Consider the following 17,295-nt stretch of genomic DNA (forward strand, 5'->3'; position numbering starts at 1 on the left):
CTGGAGAGCGAAGACAGTGGGAGTGGAGGAACCACCAAGACACATTTGTCTACTTAACAATTTTACCCCAGACTGGGCAGGACAAGGTTATATGTTGAGCATGTTTCACCCAGGGTCCCTTGGTTGTGATGGGAGTTACTTGACAAGCATTTTAATGAATGGCAAGTAGGAGAAATGTCCTTTGTCTCATAGTTCTGAAGGCCTTCAGATAAAATCTGCTAGCATAGGAGGAGGAAATCTAAACATTTCAAGTGGCCAAATTCAGAGTTTCTGGTTTGCTTCCCTGATGCATTTCTATAGTCAGGAAGTCTTAAAATTTTTTTGAACACCTTTGTCTTCTCCCACCAGGATAATCTCAGTTAAGTTCATTTCAGTGAATATGCACTTAGGGTCTGCCTTGTGCCAGGCCCTGGCCAACAGATACTGGAAAAATGGATCAAGATGATGTGGACCCTGCCTTTGAGATTCCCAACCCAATCAAGGCTTGCCATTCTAGATCCTCAGGAATAGGGAGCCAAATCACTTTATTTTCTTGAAACAGGGTAAAATTGGTTCTTCTTGGTTTATGCTGGACTCCCCAAAGCTCCAAGCTGTGAGAGGTGACGACTGAGCACCCCTTTGCTGTCCCTGCCCCACTCAGAGCCCTAGGCAAAGGATGACAAAGGGAAGCCCACAAGTCACATGGCCAGATGAAGTTGGGTAGTGTGAAAACTTACAAGTCCAAGACAATGAAAAATGTGAGAACAAAAAAGTCAGTCTTCAAGCAGTTTATCAATTGAGATTTGAATCTTGGAAATCCACAGTCCCCTTAGCAGGCAAGTGTTCTAACCACTATAGGCCCCCTCATTAACCTTGACAATGACCATCTCCAGGGCTTAGAGTGGCTTTCACAAAAATCTTATCAGTAATGGTAAAAACAAAATACTCTTTAAAATCTTTTCATAATATTTTGGCAATAAGAACCGCTGGAGTATGAACGTGTTCCAAGAGATGACACCGGTTATTTTCATTCTAACTGGTATTGTTTCATCTGGTTGCGGTTTGTTCCTTTCTCTTAAGCTTGACCTCACCATCTTCCCGTGGGCGGCAGCTCCACTGCAGGGCTGTACCATCTGGACCAGCACAGGTGGATCCCTGAGGAGCAGACGGTTCCTGCAACCGTGTCTACAGGTTTCCCCACCCAGCCTGCCTTAGTCTACACAACTATCTAATGTAACGATCACACTAACACTTAGTTGATGGAAGGAATCCTACTATGTCTTTGAGTGAGAAGTTTTCTTCCTGTTCAGACATTACAAAAATAACTACGGTAATTATACTGGGCAACGTGGTGGGCAATGCCATCACCATGGCAACCGCTGCAGGGCTGTTTCTTGCACCGTCCCTCCCTGTGAACCTGGGGCAGAGCATCACCATACAGCTCAGGGATTGTGATTTGACAGGTGGCCAGGGTGAGGGGGCTAGACAAGTCTGTTGATCTGTTGATCTGATAAGAATCAAGGTGAAAGCTCTCAACACCCTTGGGAAGTTTCCTTTTAGCCCGGGTTTCATGGCAGCAGCGGCAGCCCAGCGCCCATGGCCTTCCCTGGAACTTACTTGTGTTAATCTTCTGCAGAGAGATGTGCTTTTCCAGCTGCCTCCGCAGCTTCACCTCAGCACCGTATTTGCCCAGGGTACCGTTGTCAGCCAGGATGAAGTGAGTGTGCGAGTTGTTGAGCAATGAGAGCTTGCTCAGGGGGTTGGACATGGTCTGGTACACTCTCGTTACCTGACAAAATGCACAACACAAATCCGAGCTGCAGAACTCAGACGTGAAGACCCACAGGGGAAGCAGGAAGAACACATATGTGTACAGTGGCTGCTGGGTCTAATTGTGCACTTAAACTGACTTCTACTTCCCTGTCCTCTCTATTGAAGAATTTCTTTTTGTAAATTTCTATATTACATTAGAAAAAATAAGTTATTTTAGATAATGACAACCCAGCATTTTAGATAGTGATGGCCCAGCACTTGCATTCCTGGGCATTTACTGCAGAGAAATGAAAACTGACAGTAACACAAAATCCTGTACATGGATGTTTGTGGTAGCGTCATTTGTGATAGACAAACTGGAAACAACTCAGATGCACTTGAACAGGTATGTGGCTAAACAAACAATGGTACATCCATACCATGGAATACCACTCAGTAATAAAAAGGAATGAACTATTGATACACATGACCACTTGGATGGATCTCTAGGAATGTGGAGTAAAAAAAAAATCCTTAAGGTTATGAGTACATGATCCCATTTATAGAACATTATTGGAATAATAAAATTATAGATATAAGGGGCAGATTGGTGGCTGCCAGGGGTTAAGGAGGTAATAGGGCTGGGAATGAATTAGGTATGGATATTAAAGGGCAACATGAGTGATCCTAGTGGTGATGGAAATGTTCTGCATCTTGGCTGTATCAATGTCAATATCCTGCCTGTGATACTGTACCATAGTTTTGTAAGATGTTACCATTGGGGAAGGGGGGCAAGGGCATATGGGACCTCTATTATTTCTTACAACTGCAGGGGAATCCACAATTATCTGAAAATAAGGACTTTGATTTAAAAAAAAATTGCCAATATCTGGGAAGAAAACACTTACATCCTTTCCAACCAGGTCTTCCTTATTTTCCACGATGCCCCATGGAGCAATTCCTATAGCACAAACCCGGCCTCTGGACTTGGAGGAGTGGTCTTTTAAGGCATCCCCTACGTGCCTGATAACACCTGTAAGCAGCCATGAATCATATTTTTAGGCCCATTACCTCCCATCATATCTTTATTTATGAACTTTAGGGACCCCTTCTCTGAGCCACTCCATTCCCTATGGAATAGGGTTGAAGCATAATGATCTTCATCATTAAAAGAAAGTATATCAAAAGTCTGAGTTCATACTAGTCATTCTGCATTAGCTCTTAGAAAAGGGAAACCAAAAACCAAAAACCAAAAACCAAAGCAATGGTGCATGGACTTCCTTTACAAATTTCTGAGACCTAAAGATGGAAGTAAGTGGGGTTCCTTGGCAATTCTTGGCTGCATTTAGCTAAAGTTGGGAGTCAGACTGCCTGGCATGTCCCTAACCTCTCCCTGCCTCAGTTTCCTCTCCCATAGGACAGTGGAAAGGATTGTCAAGGGCCTCAGGGCTCAGTTTAAGGAATGGCACATCATGGGTGCCAGAAAGGTTGACCATTATCACAATCATATCAAAATAACAAACGAGCTACTGGATAAAGATTTCACTTCTGTCATAAATATTGTTAGGTTGCAATACATTTCATTTTTTGATCTTAATTATTTGAAAGCTCTATGGGAACCACCATGACTTCTGGGTTTGTATGTTTATTGCAAGGGAATAGGCTGCTCTTACCAGTACTGACGCCCCCAGTGAAGATCCAGGCTCCAGTGGTCATGGCAGCCTTGATCAGACCTCTCCCAAAGACCTGTTTCAGCTTGGGTTGCATCTCAAAGTTCTGGAGGCCTCCGTGCACAGATATTAAGAGCTTGGGAAGTTCCAGCTGCCAGTCTTTCACCATAAGATGCAGCAGTGAATCTGGCTTGGTGTCATAGGATACTCTGATATACTGCAAAAGAGTATGTGACACTCAGCCCCGTGCTTGGTTTTCCTCTCGTATCACAGGGAAACAGGGCTACTGCTCTTGTCCAAGCAAAAGCTGTCTTGGCTTTCTGTTCCTCTGTGTGAGTCTGTGGCCAAGTGAGGGAAGGGAACTTTGGAAGAGTTGCCAGATTTAGCAAATAAAAATATAGGACACTCAGTTAAATTTGAATTTCATGTGAACATTGAAAAATGTTTTATTGTAAGTATGACTTAATGCCATATTTGGGACATACTTATACTAAAAAGTTATGTTCATCTGAAATTCAAATATAACTGGGTGTCCTGTGTTTTACCTGGCAACCCTTGATCTTGAAGAAATCAATTCTAAATTTGGCTCAGCTAGAACCATGGCTCCAGAGGTCGGACAGAGCAATGCTGAGGGAGTGGTCCACTGGCCACACTGAGTGGGTGCTGAGAAAGGGGATCCTGGGCCAACCTCTAGACTTGACCTTCCCCCCAAGGTGAAGAAGAGGTTAATGGTCAGGTATCTGCCTTGGCCCCTATGAACCACTTCTTTGTGTCCATGCCGATATGTAAGGTGCCATTCCAGAAGTCCCTATGTTGTGCTATTTGGAATACAAATGAATTTTATTTGCACAATGATGTTGGGCCAGTGGAATAAAATGAAATTGCAAAAATGATCTGACTGGGCATGTGGGAGTATTATTCAGAATTAGCTGAAAGGACTCACAGTGTTAACGCCTCCCCTCTCTGGCAGGGCTCATCAGAAAGGCAGAGGGCACTCCCTGTTTACACGCAAATGTGAAAGACCTTAGTCTTCTTGGGCCAGCTGAATGCCGGCCCAGGGAGGCTGTGGATGGACTTCAGAGGGAAGTTTTTTTTATTTCCAGACACTCCTAACCCATTTAAGGGGGGTGGGGGCTTGAAGGTCCACAGTCATAAAAAACAAAACCAAACCCCAAACAACCCCAAAAAACAAATAGCATAATTTCTCACTCATCACTGGAGATGGAGTGATGAGTATGGTTGCAGACTTGGGCCGGAGCATGATTTGTGGATTCACAATTCTGGTATGAATTTAGTGACACTACATGTTTGTTGTCGTTGTTTTTTTTTATAATAGTGCTCAGTTTCCAAATCTCATGACTAAAAAGTTGAATGTGCAGATATATTTCTTGCCTTTGCAATGAAATATCTAGGAAGACTGAGCCACATCCCTGAAAGAAGACCCAGGTGTCTGCGTGTCTGGGGTCTGGGAAGCTGGGCCTCTGATGGAGACTGTGGGCTCAGCAGCATCCCTTCCGAAGGCCTCTCTTACCATGGCTTTATTAGAGTATCCGCCACCCTGGAATTCAAGAGTTCCATAGGAATCTGTTGGGTAGCTCTGGGTGTGTTTGCTGACAGACCATTTTTCGGGCTGAGTCTCCACTTGTTTACTTTCCTCTTCATTTTTGCTGGATGTTATACTTGGCAGAGGGGGGATATGCTGGTTGGTAAGCTGGCCGCAGCAACACCTGAAAACAAAGGTAAAACAGAGTATTTCTATAACATTTTCCTCCTTAATATGAGTTAATCTAAACAGAAGGGTAGCACCCGAATAGGGGCAGACTAACACCTTACTTACCTGGCTTTGTAGGGATAGAAATGCCCCTTATGATGGCCTTTTCCAGATAACCAACATGTATCTATTTATACACCAGTCCGTTTAAAATATATTGGATGGTTGCCCTTCCTTACTGAAGATATTTTAACTCTTTTTGATGTCTTGAAAACATCAATATGGGCATCAATTGTTGAACATTCTGTGACAAAGTATAACCATGCCTTCCAGATATAGAGATGACCTCCCAGGACTTTTCAATATTGTTGAATTCTTCTGTTGCTTTGTAAAACATTTCTCTACATAAGTCACATTGAGAATATATTTCTTTTGCTGCTTATACTTTTATTATCATATTTAAGAATCTTTTGCTAAATCCGAAGTCATGAAGATTTGCTTCTACGTTTTTGTCTAAGAGTTTTATAGTTTTAGCCTCTACATTTAGGTTTTTGATACCTTTTGAACTAATTTTTATATATGATGTGAAGTAAGGGTGTAAATACATTCTTTTGCATCTTGATATCCAGTTGTTTCCGTACCATTTGATGAATAGGCTATTCTTTCTCCATTTGTTTTGGCAACCTTGCTGAAGCATTGATTGTCCATAGTTGTATGGGTATTTTTGGATTCTCAATTCTATTCCATTGATCTGTATGTCTATCCGTATATCACTACCACACTACTTTGATTACTGTAGCTTTGTAGTAAGTTTGGAAATTAAGTACTGTGAGTCCTCCTACTTTGTTCTTTTTTAAATAAGATTGCTTTGGCTATTCTGCATCTCTTGCAGTTCCATATCAGCTGGCTTGTCAATTTCTACAAAGAAGTGAGCTAAGATTCTGATAGGGACTGCATTGAATCTGTAGATCATTTTGTGAATATTGTCATCTTAACAATGTTAACCTGTTCTGACCCATGAATATGGGCTATATTTTCCAATTATTTAAATCTTTGTTAATTTCTTTCAACAGTGTCTAGTACTTTTCAGAGTAGAGGTTTTGCACTTCTTTTGTAAGTTGATTCCAAAGTATCTTATTCTTTTATTTATTTATTTTTAATTTTTTTTTTTTAATTTAAAGTAAGCTCCATGCCCAGTGTGGAGCCCAGGGTGGGACTTGAACTCACAACCCTGAGATCGAGACCTGAGCTGAGATCAAGAGTCCAACGCCTAACCAACTGAGCCAGCCAGGCACCCCAGTATCTTATTCCTTTTGATGATATTGTGAATGAAATTGTTTTGTTATTTTCACTTTCTTATTGTTCATTGCAAGTAGATAGAAATACATATGATTTTTGTATATTGATTTTTTTTTTACACTGCAACCTTACTGAACTTGCTTATAAGTTACAATTTTTTTTTAGTGATTCCTTAGGATTTTCTATATATAACATAATGTCATCTGCCAATAAAGATAGCTTTACTTCTTCCTTTCCACTATGGATGCCTTTTATGTCTTTCTCCTAATTACCTTGGCTAGGATCTCTTATACAATTTTGAATAGAAGTGGTGAGAGTGGACATCCTTGTCTTTCTCTGATGTTAGGGGCAAAGCATCCAATCTTTCACCATTAAGTAGGATGTTAACTATGGATTTTCATAGATGTCCTTTATTAGACTGAAGAAGTTCTATACCTATTTCCTAGGGTTTTTTTTTTTAAATCATAAAAGGTGTTGCATTTTGTCAAATGCTTTTTTGCTGTCAACTGAGATGATCATGTGATTTTTGTTTTTTATTCTATTGATGTGATGTATTGCATTAATTGGTTTTCTGATGTGAAACCAACCTTGCATCCCTAGGATAAATCCCAGTTGATTATGTTGTATAATTCTTTTTATATGTTGCTAGATTTGGTTTGATAATATTTGTTCAGGATTTCTGCATCCATACTCACAAGATATTGTTGTATAGCTTTCCTTTCTTGTGATTGTCTGGCTTTAATATCCAGGTAGTATTGGCCTCATGAAACTGGAAACTGAGTTGGGGAGTGTTCTCTCATCTTCTATTTTTTTAATTTTTTGTGAAAAATTGGTATTAATTCTTTTAAAAATATTTGGTAAAATTCAGCAGTGAAGCCATTACTTTGTGGCTAATTTTTTATACTAATCCTATGTCTTCATTTCTTATAGGTCTATTCAGATTGTGTATTTCTTCCTGAGTTAGTCTGGTAGTTTGTGTCTTTCTAGGAATTTGTCCATTTCACCTAAGTTATTTAATTTATTGTCATCGGTGTATGAATCATAGCATTTCTCTGTATACATTTCTATTTCTGTAAGATTGGTAGTAATGTCCTTTCATTTCTGATCCTAGTAATTTGAGTTTTCTCTCTTTGTTTCTTCATCAAGTTAGTTAAAGGTTTATGAACTTTGTTGATCTTTTCCACGAACTAGCTTTTGATTTCATTTATTTTTCTCTATTGTTTTAAAATTTTCTATTTTATTAACTTCCATTTTATTCTTTATTATTTCCTTCTGCTTCCTTAAGACTTAATTTGCTCTTACTGAGCCCAGAGGGGGAAGGAGCAGAGCTCTTTTGGTACAAACAGAGTCTAGCCTTTCTTACTGAATTTTTGTTGGCTTTTTTGAATAGATATTTCTTTATTTCCTATTGGCCCTTGGGACCATTTCCAGGGACTTTAAATGGTTGTTTATTCACTCCAGGGTTTTTTTTAGCCCATGCTAGAGAATGCATGCAACTCACAGAGGAGTCTCATGTGTGAGTCCCCGAGGCCCATTCTGCTTCCTCCCCTGCCTAGCCACTTGGCTGTGTGGGGGACTGCAATGCAGCAGGTGCTAAAGAGGGCTGGCATAGGTAGTTTCCATCAAGGAGGATCTAGGTGCCACTGAAATAAGAAAGGACATTTATGTGCAACAAAAGGAAGACTTTTGTGATCTTTGGCATTGTTCCCCTAATGCATATTTCTGGCCCTGGGGAGTAATCACTGGGGTTTAAGCAGGGAGAGCAATCTATGGGGTGGTGGTGGAAAGGGCGAGCTTGGGGACATGGCAGGGCTGAGGATGTATGTGTCAAATTTGACCTAAGTGCGCTCTGTGTCAGTGATCCTACATGCATGGATTTCATATTGGGTGAACATATGGATAAATCATCCTCCTCTGGCTCTCCAAACTCCGCTCATAGCTATTGTCCTCAGAGATGGGAAGCTTTAGCTAAATTCATCTCCTGTCACTTTCACAGCTTCAGAAGACATACTGTTTATAACAGATTCATTTTCATGTAGGTGAATGAAATTGACATTTTGTGTACAAAGTCTGCCTTTTCATAGAGTTACATCTAGTTCACTTAACCACTCAGATCTTTCCCATGGTGGAGGTACCTGTTTATCTAAATAACATTATGAAACTCTAACAGGAGGCTATGAAGTTACCCTGGAAACCTGTCTAAAGCTGTCAGCATCTCGATCTCCCTAAGACTAGGAGGAACACTGTGGGCCCATCTGGTTATGAGAGCTCATGCTAGATTAGGATGAGGGCTGGACAGCAATCTTTTCTGCATCTTAACAGAGAAGCTTCTTAGCTGAAGTATTCCCCTGTTAATGCCTCCCATGGGGAATGGATTCTGGCCATTCTTCTTGTATCCTCTCCCTCCTCCCACAAACACACAAAGAATAGTGGCTGGCGCCTGGTAGACAAATGCTGGTTTGGATAATGTCTTAGTTGTGACTTCCAATTTACCTGTTAGGGTCTTTAGTGCTGGGAATTACAAAGATACATTCTCGTTTGCAAAAGGTTTTCTCTATCCAAGCTTTCTGTCCCTGGAAGAGAAAGAAATGAAAATTAGACTGATATGTTCCCAAACTATAGTCAGAGTTCTTTCTTCTACTTTTATAAAACCACTGTGCCACTAACCGGAATTCTGCCCAAAACATCTGAATAGACGCCTCCAGTGATGGTGGATGCAACTCTTCAAGGATTTTAGCTCTGGTTCCTTTTCAGAGAAATGGCTTGGAGGTATGTATTCATGGTTTCCATAGGGCTACAAAACCTAGGCTTTGCATGCAAGTCAGAGTCTGCAAAGGGGGCATGATGCCGCCCTGGAGTAAGCCAGTGCCCAGACAAGCCCTGGTGTGAATGTGAGTTATTGGTGAAGCCAACAAATTCTGCAAGTCTCTGATTAAGACTTCATTTTGCTGTTAAGAACCTCATCTTCTGTGGGCTTCTAGGCACCCACACACCGTAGTAATTTTAGAAGTGCACTCTAACTCGTGCTCAGATTCACTGAATGTTATTTTTATAATTAAAACTATTGAAAGTTGTAAGGAAATGGGCACTCGTATAACACTGCTGCTGCTGCTGGACATTGATACAGTCTCTATCAAGGGCAATTTGGCAATAATATCAAAATTACAAAGCATATATCTTTGGACACTCTGTATTTTACTCTACTGATATGCCTGAACACATGCAAAATGATACATGTTCAAGTTCATTTATTGCATTCATTATTTATGATATCAAAAGACTGGACATCACCTACTGTCTACCAGTAAGGAATTGTTACCTGTGTTATGGAAGAGTTATCCATGGAATTCTCTGTGGCTATCAAAAAAAAAAAAAAAAGACTTTTTCTCTGTATCAATAGGGAAAGATCACCAAGCTATAGTAAGTGAAAAAGGAAGACATGGAATAATCTCTAGGGTATTGTCACTCTGTTACGGGGAAAAAATACGTATATGAAAATACACTTGCTTGAAGATAGACACAATATCCTAGGAAGGGTTCACAAGGAGCAGCTAACACGGTTCCTCCAGGGGGTGGGGGGATCTGGAAGCCTGGGGGACATGGGTGAAAAGGAGACACTCACAGACTGGGTGCTCTTTTAAATTCTTGAAAAAGACTTTATTTTTTAACCACAGTTCCTTGTACCCACACATGCATAGCTTCTGTCATTATCAGCACTGTCCACCAAAGTTGGTTGTTTACCAAGGTTGAACCTACACCGACATTTCATAATCACCCCAAACCCATAGTTTACTGAAGGATTCACTCTTGGTGTCATATATCCTATGGATTTGACAAATGTATAATGACACATATCCACCATCACACTATCATACAGAGCAGTTTCACTGCCCTAAACATCCTCTGTGCTCTGCTTTTCATCCCTTCCTCCCCCACCCCAGCCCCTGGCAACCATTCATCTTTTTACTGTCTCCATAGTTTTGCCCTTTCCAGAATGTGATATGGTTGGAATCATATGTAGGTAGCCTTTTCAGATTGGCCTCTTTTACTTACTTATATGCATTTAAGATTCTCCTATGCCTTTCCGTGGCTTGATAGTTCATTTCTTTCTCATGCAGAGTAAGATTTCATTGTCTGGATGAACCACCGTTTATCCCTTCACCCACTGAGGTTGGTGGCTTCCGAGTTTTGGCAAACACAAATAAAGATGCAATAAACACCTATGTGTAGGTTTTTGGGTGGACTTAAGTTTTCCCTTTTAAAATTTTGGGGTTTTTCCCCTTAAAATTTCTGAATTATGTCAATGTATTAACTATTTAAAAATAGAAAAAGTTTGTCTGAAATGCAAAAGTAAAATAAAACAAATTTTTAGAAAGAGAAAAGCCCCTGTGCCCCTCTAACAGTTGGGTTGCTGTCATTTTTCATTTGCCAACCTCTTATTCATCTATGTCCGTTTGTGGAATGTGTTTTTTGTGCAAGGTGCTGTGCTGAGTGTTGGACGGTGTAGCGCCCGCATGCGCTGAAGGAGGTAGGCAGCCCGGGGTGGCTTTCTGGAGCCGAGGGAGGCAGGAAGAAGACCTGACCACTTTACCGGGGAGCCAGCCTCCTTCTCTGTATCTCCTCGAGGCCTGGCTCAATGTGCGTTGTGACATTTGTGTATGTGCGACGTGTGTGCTTGTGTGATGTATTTGTGCACGTGTAGGATGTATGTGTGGTGTATGAGTGTAGAGTGTATGGTGTATGTGTGTGTGTGTATGTGGTGTGATGTGTGCACATGTGTGGTGGTGTGTATGTGAGTGGGTGTAACATGCGTGGCATGTACATGTGTGATGTGCACAATGTGTGTGGTGTGTGTCAGGCATGTGGCATGTATGCTATGTATCACGTGGTGTGTATATAATATGAGTGTGTCCCTGAGGGTGGGCTGGCAGGCACAGGGAAATAGAACAGCCTAGCATGTGAAAGCTGGAGAATCCTGAGCCAGATCTTGGAGAAACCATGGAGGGCAGAGCCTCATGTTCTTGGCCGCTGTCCCACAGTCTCCAGGGAGCATCACAGTGTGACTTATGACCTGAGGGTCTAGTGGCCCTCACCCGCCTGGGCAGCAATGCTGATTTAGGGGTTCCCTCGTGTCCATGGATGTCACCTCTTCAGAGGGTAGCAGCAACACCCACACGTCACAGAGGGTCTCCCCAATGAGGTCATGTCAAGGACCCAATGCCACATTGATTGCTCCACAGGGAGTCCTAGCCCCAGTCTTAGGCATACAGAGACAGTCTAATCAGGGTTTTCATCCTTCTGGAGGGACCTATGGGGCCCCAAGCCTTTCTGGGAAGATCGTAGAGTCAGCCGGTCACTTGGCTTCTTTTTGAGTAATAGGAAGGATTATAATTCAAAATCTTCCCTAGGGGCCTTCAAAAAAGTGACGCTGTATGCCTTTCTCCAAATAATTTAAAACTTGAAAACTACATTGCTAATGAGGGGAAAGTGGCCACATCAGCCCAGAGGAGAGAGCTCAGAGTGGCAAGCCCTGGCCCCACCCCTTCTCATGTGGAGTGTTCCAACAATCCTGCAAAATAGCTAAGCAGAGAATCTGCTGTCTGGAGAGAAAATATGCTTTCCCTTTTGTATGTCCCTCCTCACTTCCCAGAGAGGGTTGGAGGGCCCCCCACTTTTTATAGAGAGTTCACAGTATTTGGACTATATGCCTTCAGTTAAAGACAATAAGCTCTAACAAATATTGAACTCCTATGAGTAGGCTAGTTTTTCACAGAGACATCAGATAGCAATTCTGAAATTACTTTCTGTGTATTCTAGGACAGAACAAAGAAATCAGTATATTGTGGATAATGGGAGCTGGGTTTCTCACTACTGGAGAAGGATTACAAACATGGAAAGTGGGGAAGGTTAGAACAAATCCCTGTAGCAGGGGATTGAAATCGAGATGATCAGTATGAACCCATGGTTTTTTAATGTGTAGAGAGAGAAAAATTTATATAGATATAGGTGTGTGTGGTCCCTCTTTCCACACACACACACACACACACACACACACACACACACACACTGAGTATATATAACATATTGTATTAGTTACCTATTGCTTAATATAACAAATTGTCCCCAAACTTGGTGGCTTAAAACAATAAAAGTTATTATCCCACAGTTTCTGCAGACCAGGAATTGGATGAGACTTAGCTGGGTGCTTCTGACTCTGTGTCTCTCTCAGGGATTCAATCAAGCCATGGGTGGGGGTTGTGGTCTCATCCGAAGGAAATCCATTGGGGAGGACCCATTCCTAGCTCCCTCACATGGCTGTTGGCAAGATCCAGTTCCTCTCAAGGGTTGTGGCCCAGCACCTCACTCAGTTTCTTGCCATGTGAGCCTCTCCACAGGGTGCCTCACAACATGGTGGGTGACCTCCATCAGAGGGGGGAGCATAAGAGTCACACAAGACAGAAGCCACAGTCTCTTTAAAGAGTGATGTCTCATCACTTTTGCTATATTCCATGCATTGGAAGAGAGTCCCCCAGTCTTGCCCCTCACACTCAGATGGAAAGGATTACTGTAGGATAAGTGGACGTTAAACTTTTTCTATTACAGTGTGAGTGCCTGACATTAAGCCTTCGAGTGCTGAGGCTCCCGTGTCAAAGACATCCATCTCGAATAAACATACGGCCAGGTGTGTGATACAGCTACCAGCAAAACAACCAAATAAAGAACTAGGCTCCCCCCACTCACCAAGCTCCCTCTTTCAGAAAGCCCTGGGTGACCTAGATACCTGACCACTGCCCTTCCTGTGCCCTAGTTCTCGCTCGCATGCTTGAAATTAGACATAGAGAGTAAACCCTCAAAACCCTAGACACCCCACCTTTGGACTCTAATAAAGGTAGAGTTCTAGGTCTGCACTCAATCTCTATCTGTGACCTTGCTGTGTGGTCCTTAGGTGCGCCATATATCCTCCAGGCTTGTGAGTAATAAATCTCATTCCTCAAAGTTTCTTGTTGGTTTTTGCTGAAGTGCATAGTGCAGTCATGATAAGAATGACAAGGGCTGGTCCAGCCACAACATTAGTCCCATGGGGGGGGACATCTGTGTGGACTTGCTGTAAGTAACACAGGCCCTGGCAAGTGCCTCGGATATTCCGAGCCAGGAGCATCACTAGCAATAGGCTGGGACCAACACAATTTCAAAGGCATGAATATCAGGATATCACAAATGTTTCAGGAATGCTACAAGTTGAGGGTAAAAGTTTGAAGAGTAACAGGGCACTTACATAATAGGTGACAGGGCACTTACATAATCTCATAGAATCTCTCACAGATATTTACTAATTACAAAGAGGAAATTAATGGCTTAACAGTGGACAAATATGGGGAACACCACTTAAAACCAAGTGAGCATCCCCAGTAATGGAACATATATTCACCTTGAGCCTCCCGATAAAATGCAAAAATGCCAAAATTACATAACCTGAACGTAATCAGGAGGAAGCCTCAGACAACCCAAACTGAGGGGCATCCTACAAAATAACTGACCCATACTCCGCAAAAATGTCAAGGCCATGAACGACAAGGAAAGGCCGGGAATGGTTCTAGAGGCTATAGACACAGGACCATGGGATGCCCTTGCATCTCTTGGCCCTGCCCTCTCGGCCCGATTCTCTCAGCTCCTCCCCTGCTCCCTCTCTAGGCCCCGCCCCCCGCTCCCTGCTAGGCCCCGCCCTCTCTGCCTGCCCCGTAGGTCCTCCCTCTCAGCTGCCCTCGCCTAACAAACCAGCCGGTGGGAACTTCTAGGAAACCTGTGCCAACGCAGTTGGCAATCAGAAAACCAATGTCCAGCTCCTGGAGGCCTAGGTTCAGGTCCCACATCATCAAAAGGGGAAATGCCACCTGCCCAACAAAATTTAATATGCTGAGGTTGATGAAGGACTTGGGGCTTCCATCGTGGTCAAGTACAACTAGACATGAAAGACCAGAGGAGAGTGCTTGTTTTTATTAATGTCTGTTCTGTCTCAGGCGGCATTTAAATGCCTCCATCACGGAGTGCTCCCTCCATCTCCTTTACAAGCAGGTGCAGGGCATCTGTGACCCTGAGGGAGAGTTGGCTTGCACATTACCCCGCAAACTTGGGAGGGGGCCTTTTCAGAGTGCCAAGCCCCAGCCCTTGCTTGTAGCCCTGGGCAAGAGTAGCAGCTGGTATTCTCCAGGCTCAACCCATTTCCCTCTGCTTCACCAAAAATCCTTTCTTCCCCCCTAATGAATAAGCTAGCATGTGACTAACATACTTTCCCTGGGGGAAGAAAGCGCTTTGATTTAAGTATTAACTACTGATTTTTTAAAAAAGTTTAGTCCTGAAGAACATCCTTGTTCAAAATTCTAAGTTACTGCTGAGTCACCAGAAATGTTCTAGAATCTTCTGAGGATAACAAAAGGTACAAGAGCTGTTCTTTGCACACAGTCTCTCACACTGTTTCAGTCTCTGCTCAAATGTCCCCTCTTCAGGGAGGCTCTCTGACTCCCCATCTCACCCCGAGCCCTGCTCCCTGTCCTTCATATGCTTCATCCCACTGGCCTCCTCCCTCTCTTCCCTTCTCCCTCTCCTCCTACAAAAGCCATGGGAATTGAAACCCTGTTCAGGTCTCTGCTTTATCCCCAGTGCCTCCAGGAGTGCCTGGCAGAGACGAGGTGCTCAATACCCTGTAATGACTAAATGAGTCAATAATTCGCCCAGATGGAACATTGCCAGGGCTGCTCAGCTCTTATCAACACCGCCTACTGCAGCCTTGGCCCCTGGGCCTACGCTCCCTGAACCACCAGGCGCACACTGAGCAGAAGGGAGGTAACCCGGCTCGTCTGAGGAGAGTCTCTGCTTGCGTGGGGGAAGAGCTCGGCCTCCTGAGAGGCTGCACATCCCTGAGGTAGGTGAAAGGCAAAGGGCGGAGGACCCCTTAGTCAAACATTCCTCCTCCCCTCCAGCCTCAGCTACCAGGGCTGAGGACTGCCAAGGTAACAACAAAGAGCCAGGGAATCTTGCAAAGCACGTCCTTGTGAAATGAAAGAAGAGCAGAGCTTCTTATGGTTCATTTATAAACCCTGCAGATCCCCCTGTTAGGTTAGATAGTGCCCGCTCATCCAAAATATTCCTGCCCATCATGAATGGTGATTTTAAATGCTTTAGGGCAAGATAATGGGAATACTGGCACGGGGGATTAATATCTGACGTTGGAGAGTGATCTCTCACTGGACAGTCTGTCTGCGAGGCAGAGTGAGGGGACACGGAGGTGGGGCCACCATCATGCTCCCCAAGTCCTCTCAGCTGTGACTTTTTTCATCTCTGAGATGGAAACTGGTTTGCACAGTTTGAGCCTCACCTGGGGTAACACTTGTACAGTATCTGGGAGGTACTAGGTTTTTTTTTTTTTTTTTAAGATTTTATTTATTTGAGACAGAGAGAGAGAGCGCGCACGCTCGAGAGCATGTGGGGGAGGGGGGCAGGACCCTGGAATCATGACCTGAGCCGAAGGCAGACGCTTAACTGACTGAGCCACCCAGGAGCCCCAGGGAGGTACTAGATTTAAAGACAAATCCTGGTCATTATTTTTATCACAGGATAGTAAGATGCATGATGGAAATAGAGGTTGTATGTTGTCAAACCTTCAGTTGGTGGTTTAAAAACCACTGGGTGCCAGGGGTCCGGAGGGGGTGCATACAGGGAAGAAGGGACTTGAGCTAAACCTCATAGTACAGGCAAGATGTGAAAAGGTGGGCCAAAGACATTTGGGGCCAGGGAACGGTGGGGTGGGAGGGACAGCACGTGCACAGCAGAGGGAGTGAGCATGTTGGTGGACAGCGGAGGGGGGACAGAGGGGAGCGGAGTGGTTGAGGGGAAGAGGTGGTGCTGAGGAGCAGGGGGGCGAGGACATGGAAGGGAGAGGGTAGGTTTCTTGTGCCACCCCTCACCTGCGTGAGATTGGGGATGGGCTGTGAAGGGGCAGGGGATGGCCCACCGTGAGGTGAGTGTTTTAGTGGGGGCTTCTCTCGGGAAGTGAAGAGCGGGCGGCGGAAACCAGGGTGCCACAGACTCATGGTCCACGTGCTTTGTGAGCGCCACCACGTGGCCAGCGTGGGGCTGGCTGGGTTCAGGGCTGTGGGCTGGGGGTGGAGGTGAGCCAGGTAGTCATGGCCCTGCCCTCATGGGGCTTCCACTGTGGTCAAGTACAACGAACAGCAAACAAGCAAGGCGGCAGATAAAGCCGAGCACTGCAGATTGTGGTAAGAATATGAAGGGACTAAAGAAGAGGGGGTGAGAGAGTATGTGGTGTGCACGTGGGGTGGGTCGGAGGGCTTGTTAGGTTGGGAAGTCTTGGCTGAACTGCTTACACATTTAAATGGAGACATGAAAGACAAGAGGAGAGTTCTAGGGTGCTGGAACAGCATGAGGTGGGACCTGCGGCAGACAGAGCTGGGGTGGTGGCTGAAGAGCATGGACTGGGCATGTGGCAGACCTTGGAACTGGAGAGGCAGGTGGGGCATGTTCTGCGGGGACTTTAGGCCACAGGAACGGGCACACGGAGGAGTAGCATGAACTTCTGGGGATGGCAAAGGGGAAGCAGGGCACCAGCAGGAAGACTGGAGTGTGGTTGAGGCAAGACATGTTGGAGGCCTGCACTAGCCTGGGAGCAAGGAAGGTGGAGTGGGGTGGGCAGATTGGAGATAGTTGGTGGGAGTGGAGGGGCAGGGAATGGATCTTGTGCTGAAAAAGGTGAAGGAAGAGGAACCCAGTAATGACACTCGGCTTTCTGGCTTGTGGAACTGGGTGGCTAGTGGTGCAATTTATGGAAGTGGGATAGCTCCAGAATGGATTCGGGGAGGAAAGCCCCTT

The 17,295-nt window shown here is 44.2% G+C and overlaps 1 protein-coding gene across 1 annotated transcript in view; it reads right to left on the reverse strand.

Moving 5' to 3' along the window:
• TRPM1 (transient receptor potential cation channel subfamily M member 1) overlaps nt 1-17,295 on the reverse strand; it is a 149,075-nt gene that overhangs the window by 71,513 nt on the left and 60,267 nt on the right. Inside the window, exons 2-6 of the mRNA XM_078078897.1 lie at nt 8,905-8,984; nt 4,933-5,128; nt 3,405-3,618; nt 2,640-2,764; nt 1,597-1,768 (exon numbers count right to left, since the gene is read on the reverse strand). Of these exons, the coding sequence (XP_077935023.1) occupies nt 1,597-1,768; nt 2,640-2,764; nt 3,405-3,618; nt 4,933-5,128; nt 8,905-8,984 (787 nt within the window). The remainder of the gene's footprint in view (nt 1-1,596; nt 1,769-2,639; nt 2,765-3,404; nt 3,619-4,932; nt 5,129-8,904; nt 8,985-17,295) is intronic.

Source organism: Halichoerus grypus, chromosome 8 (assembly GCF_964656455.1).
Source record: "Halichoerus grypus chromosome 8, mHalGry1.hap1.1, whole genome shotgun sequence".
NCBI lineage: Eukaryota > Metazoa > Chordata > Mammalia > Carnivora > Phocidae > Halichoerus > Halichoerus grypus.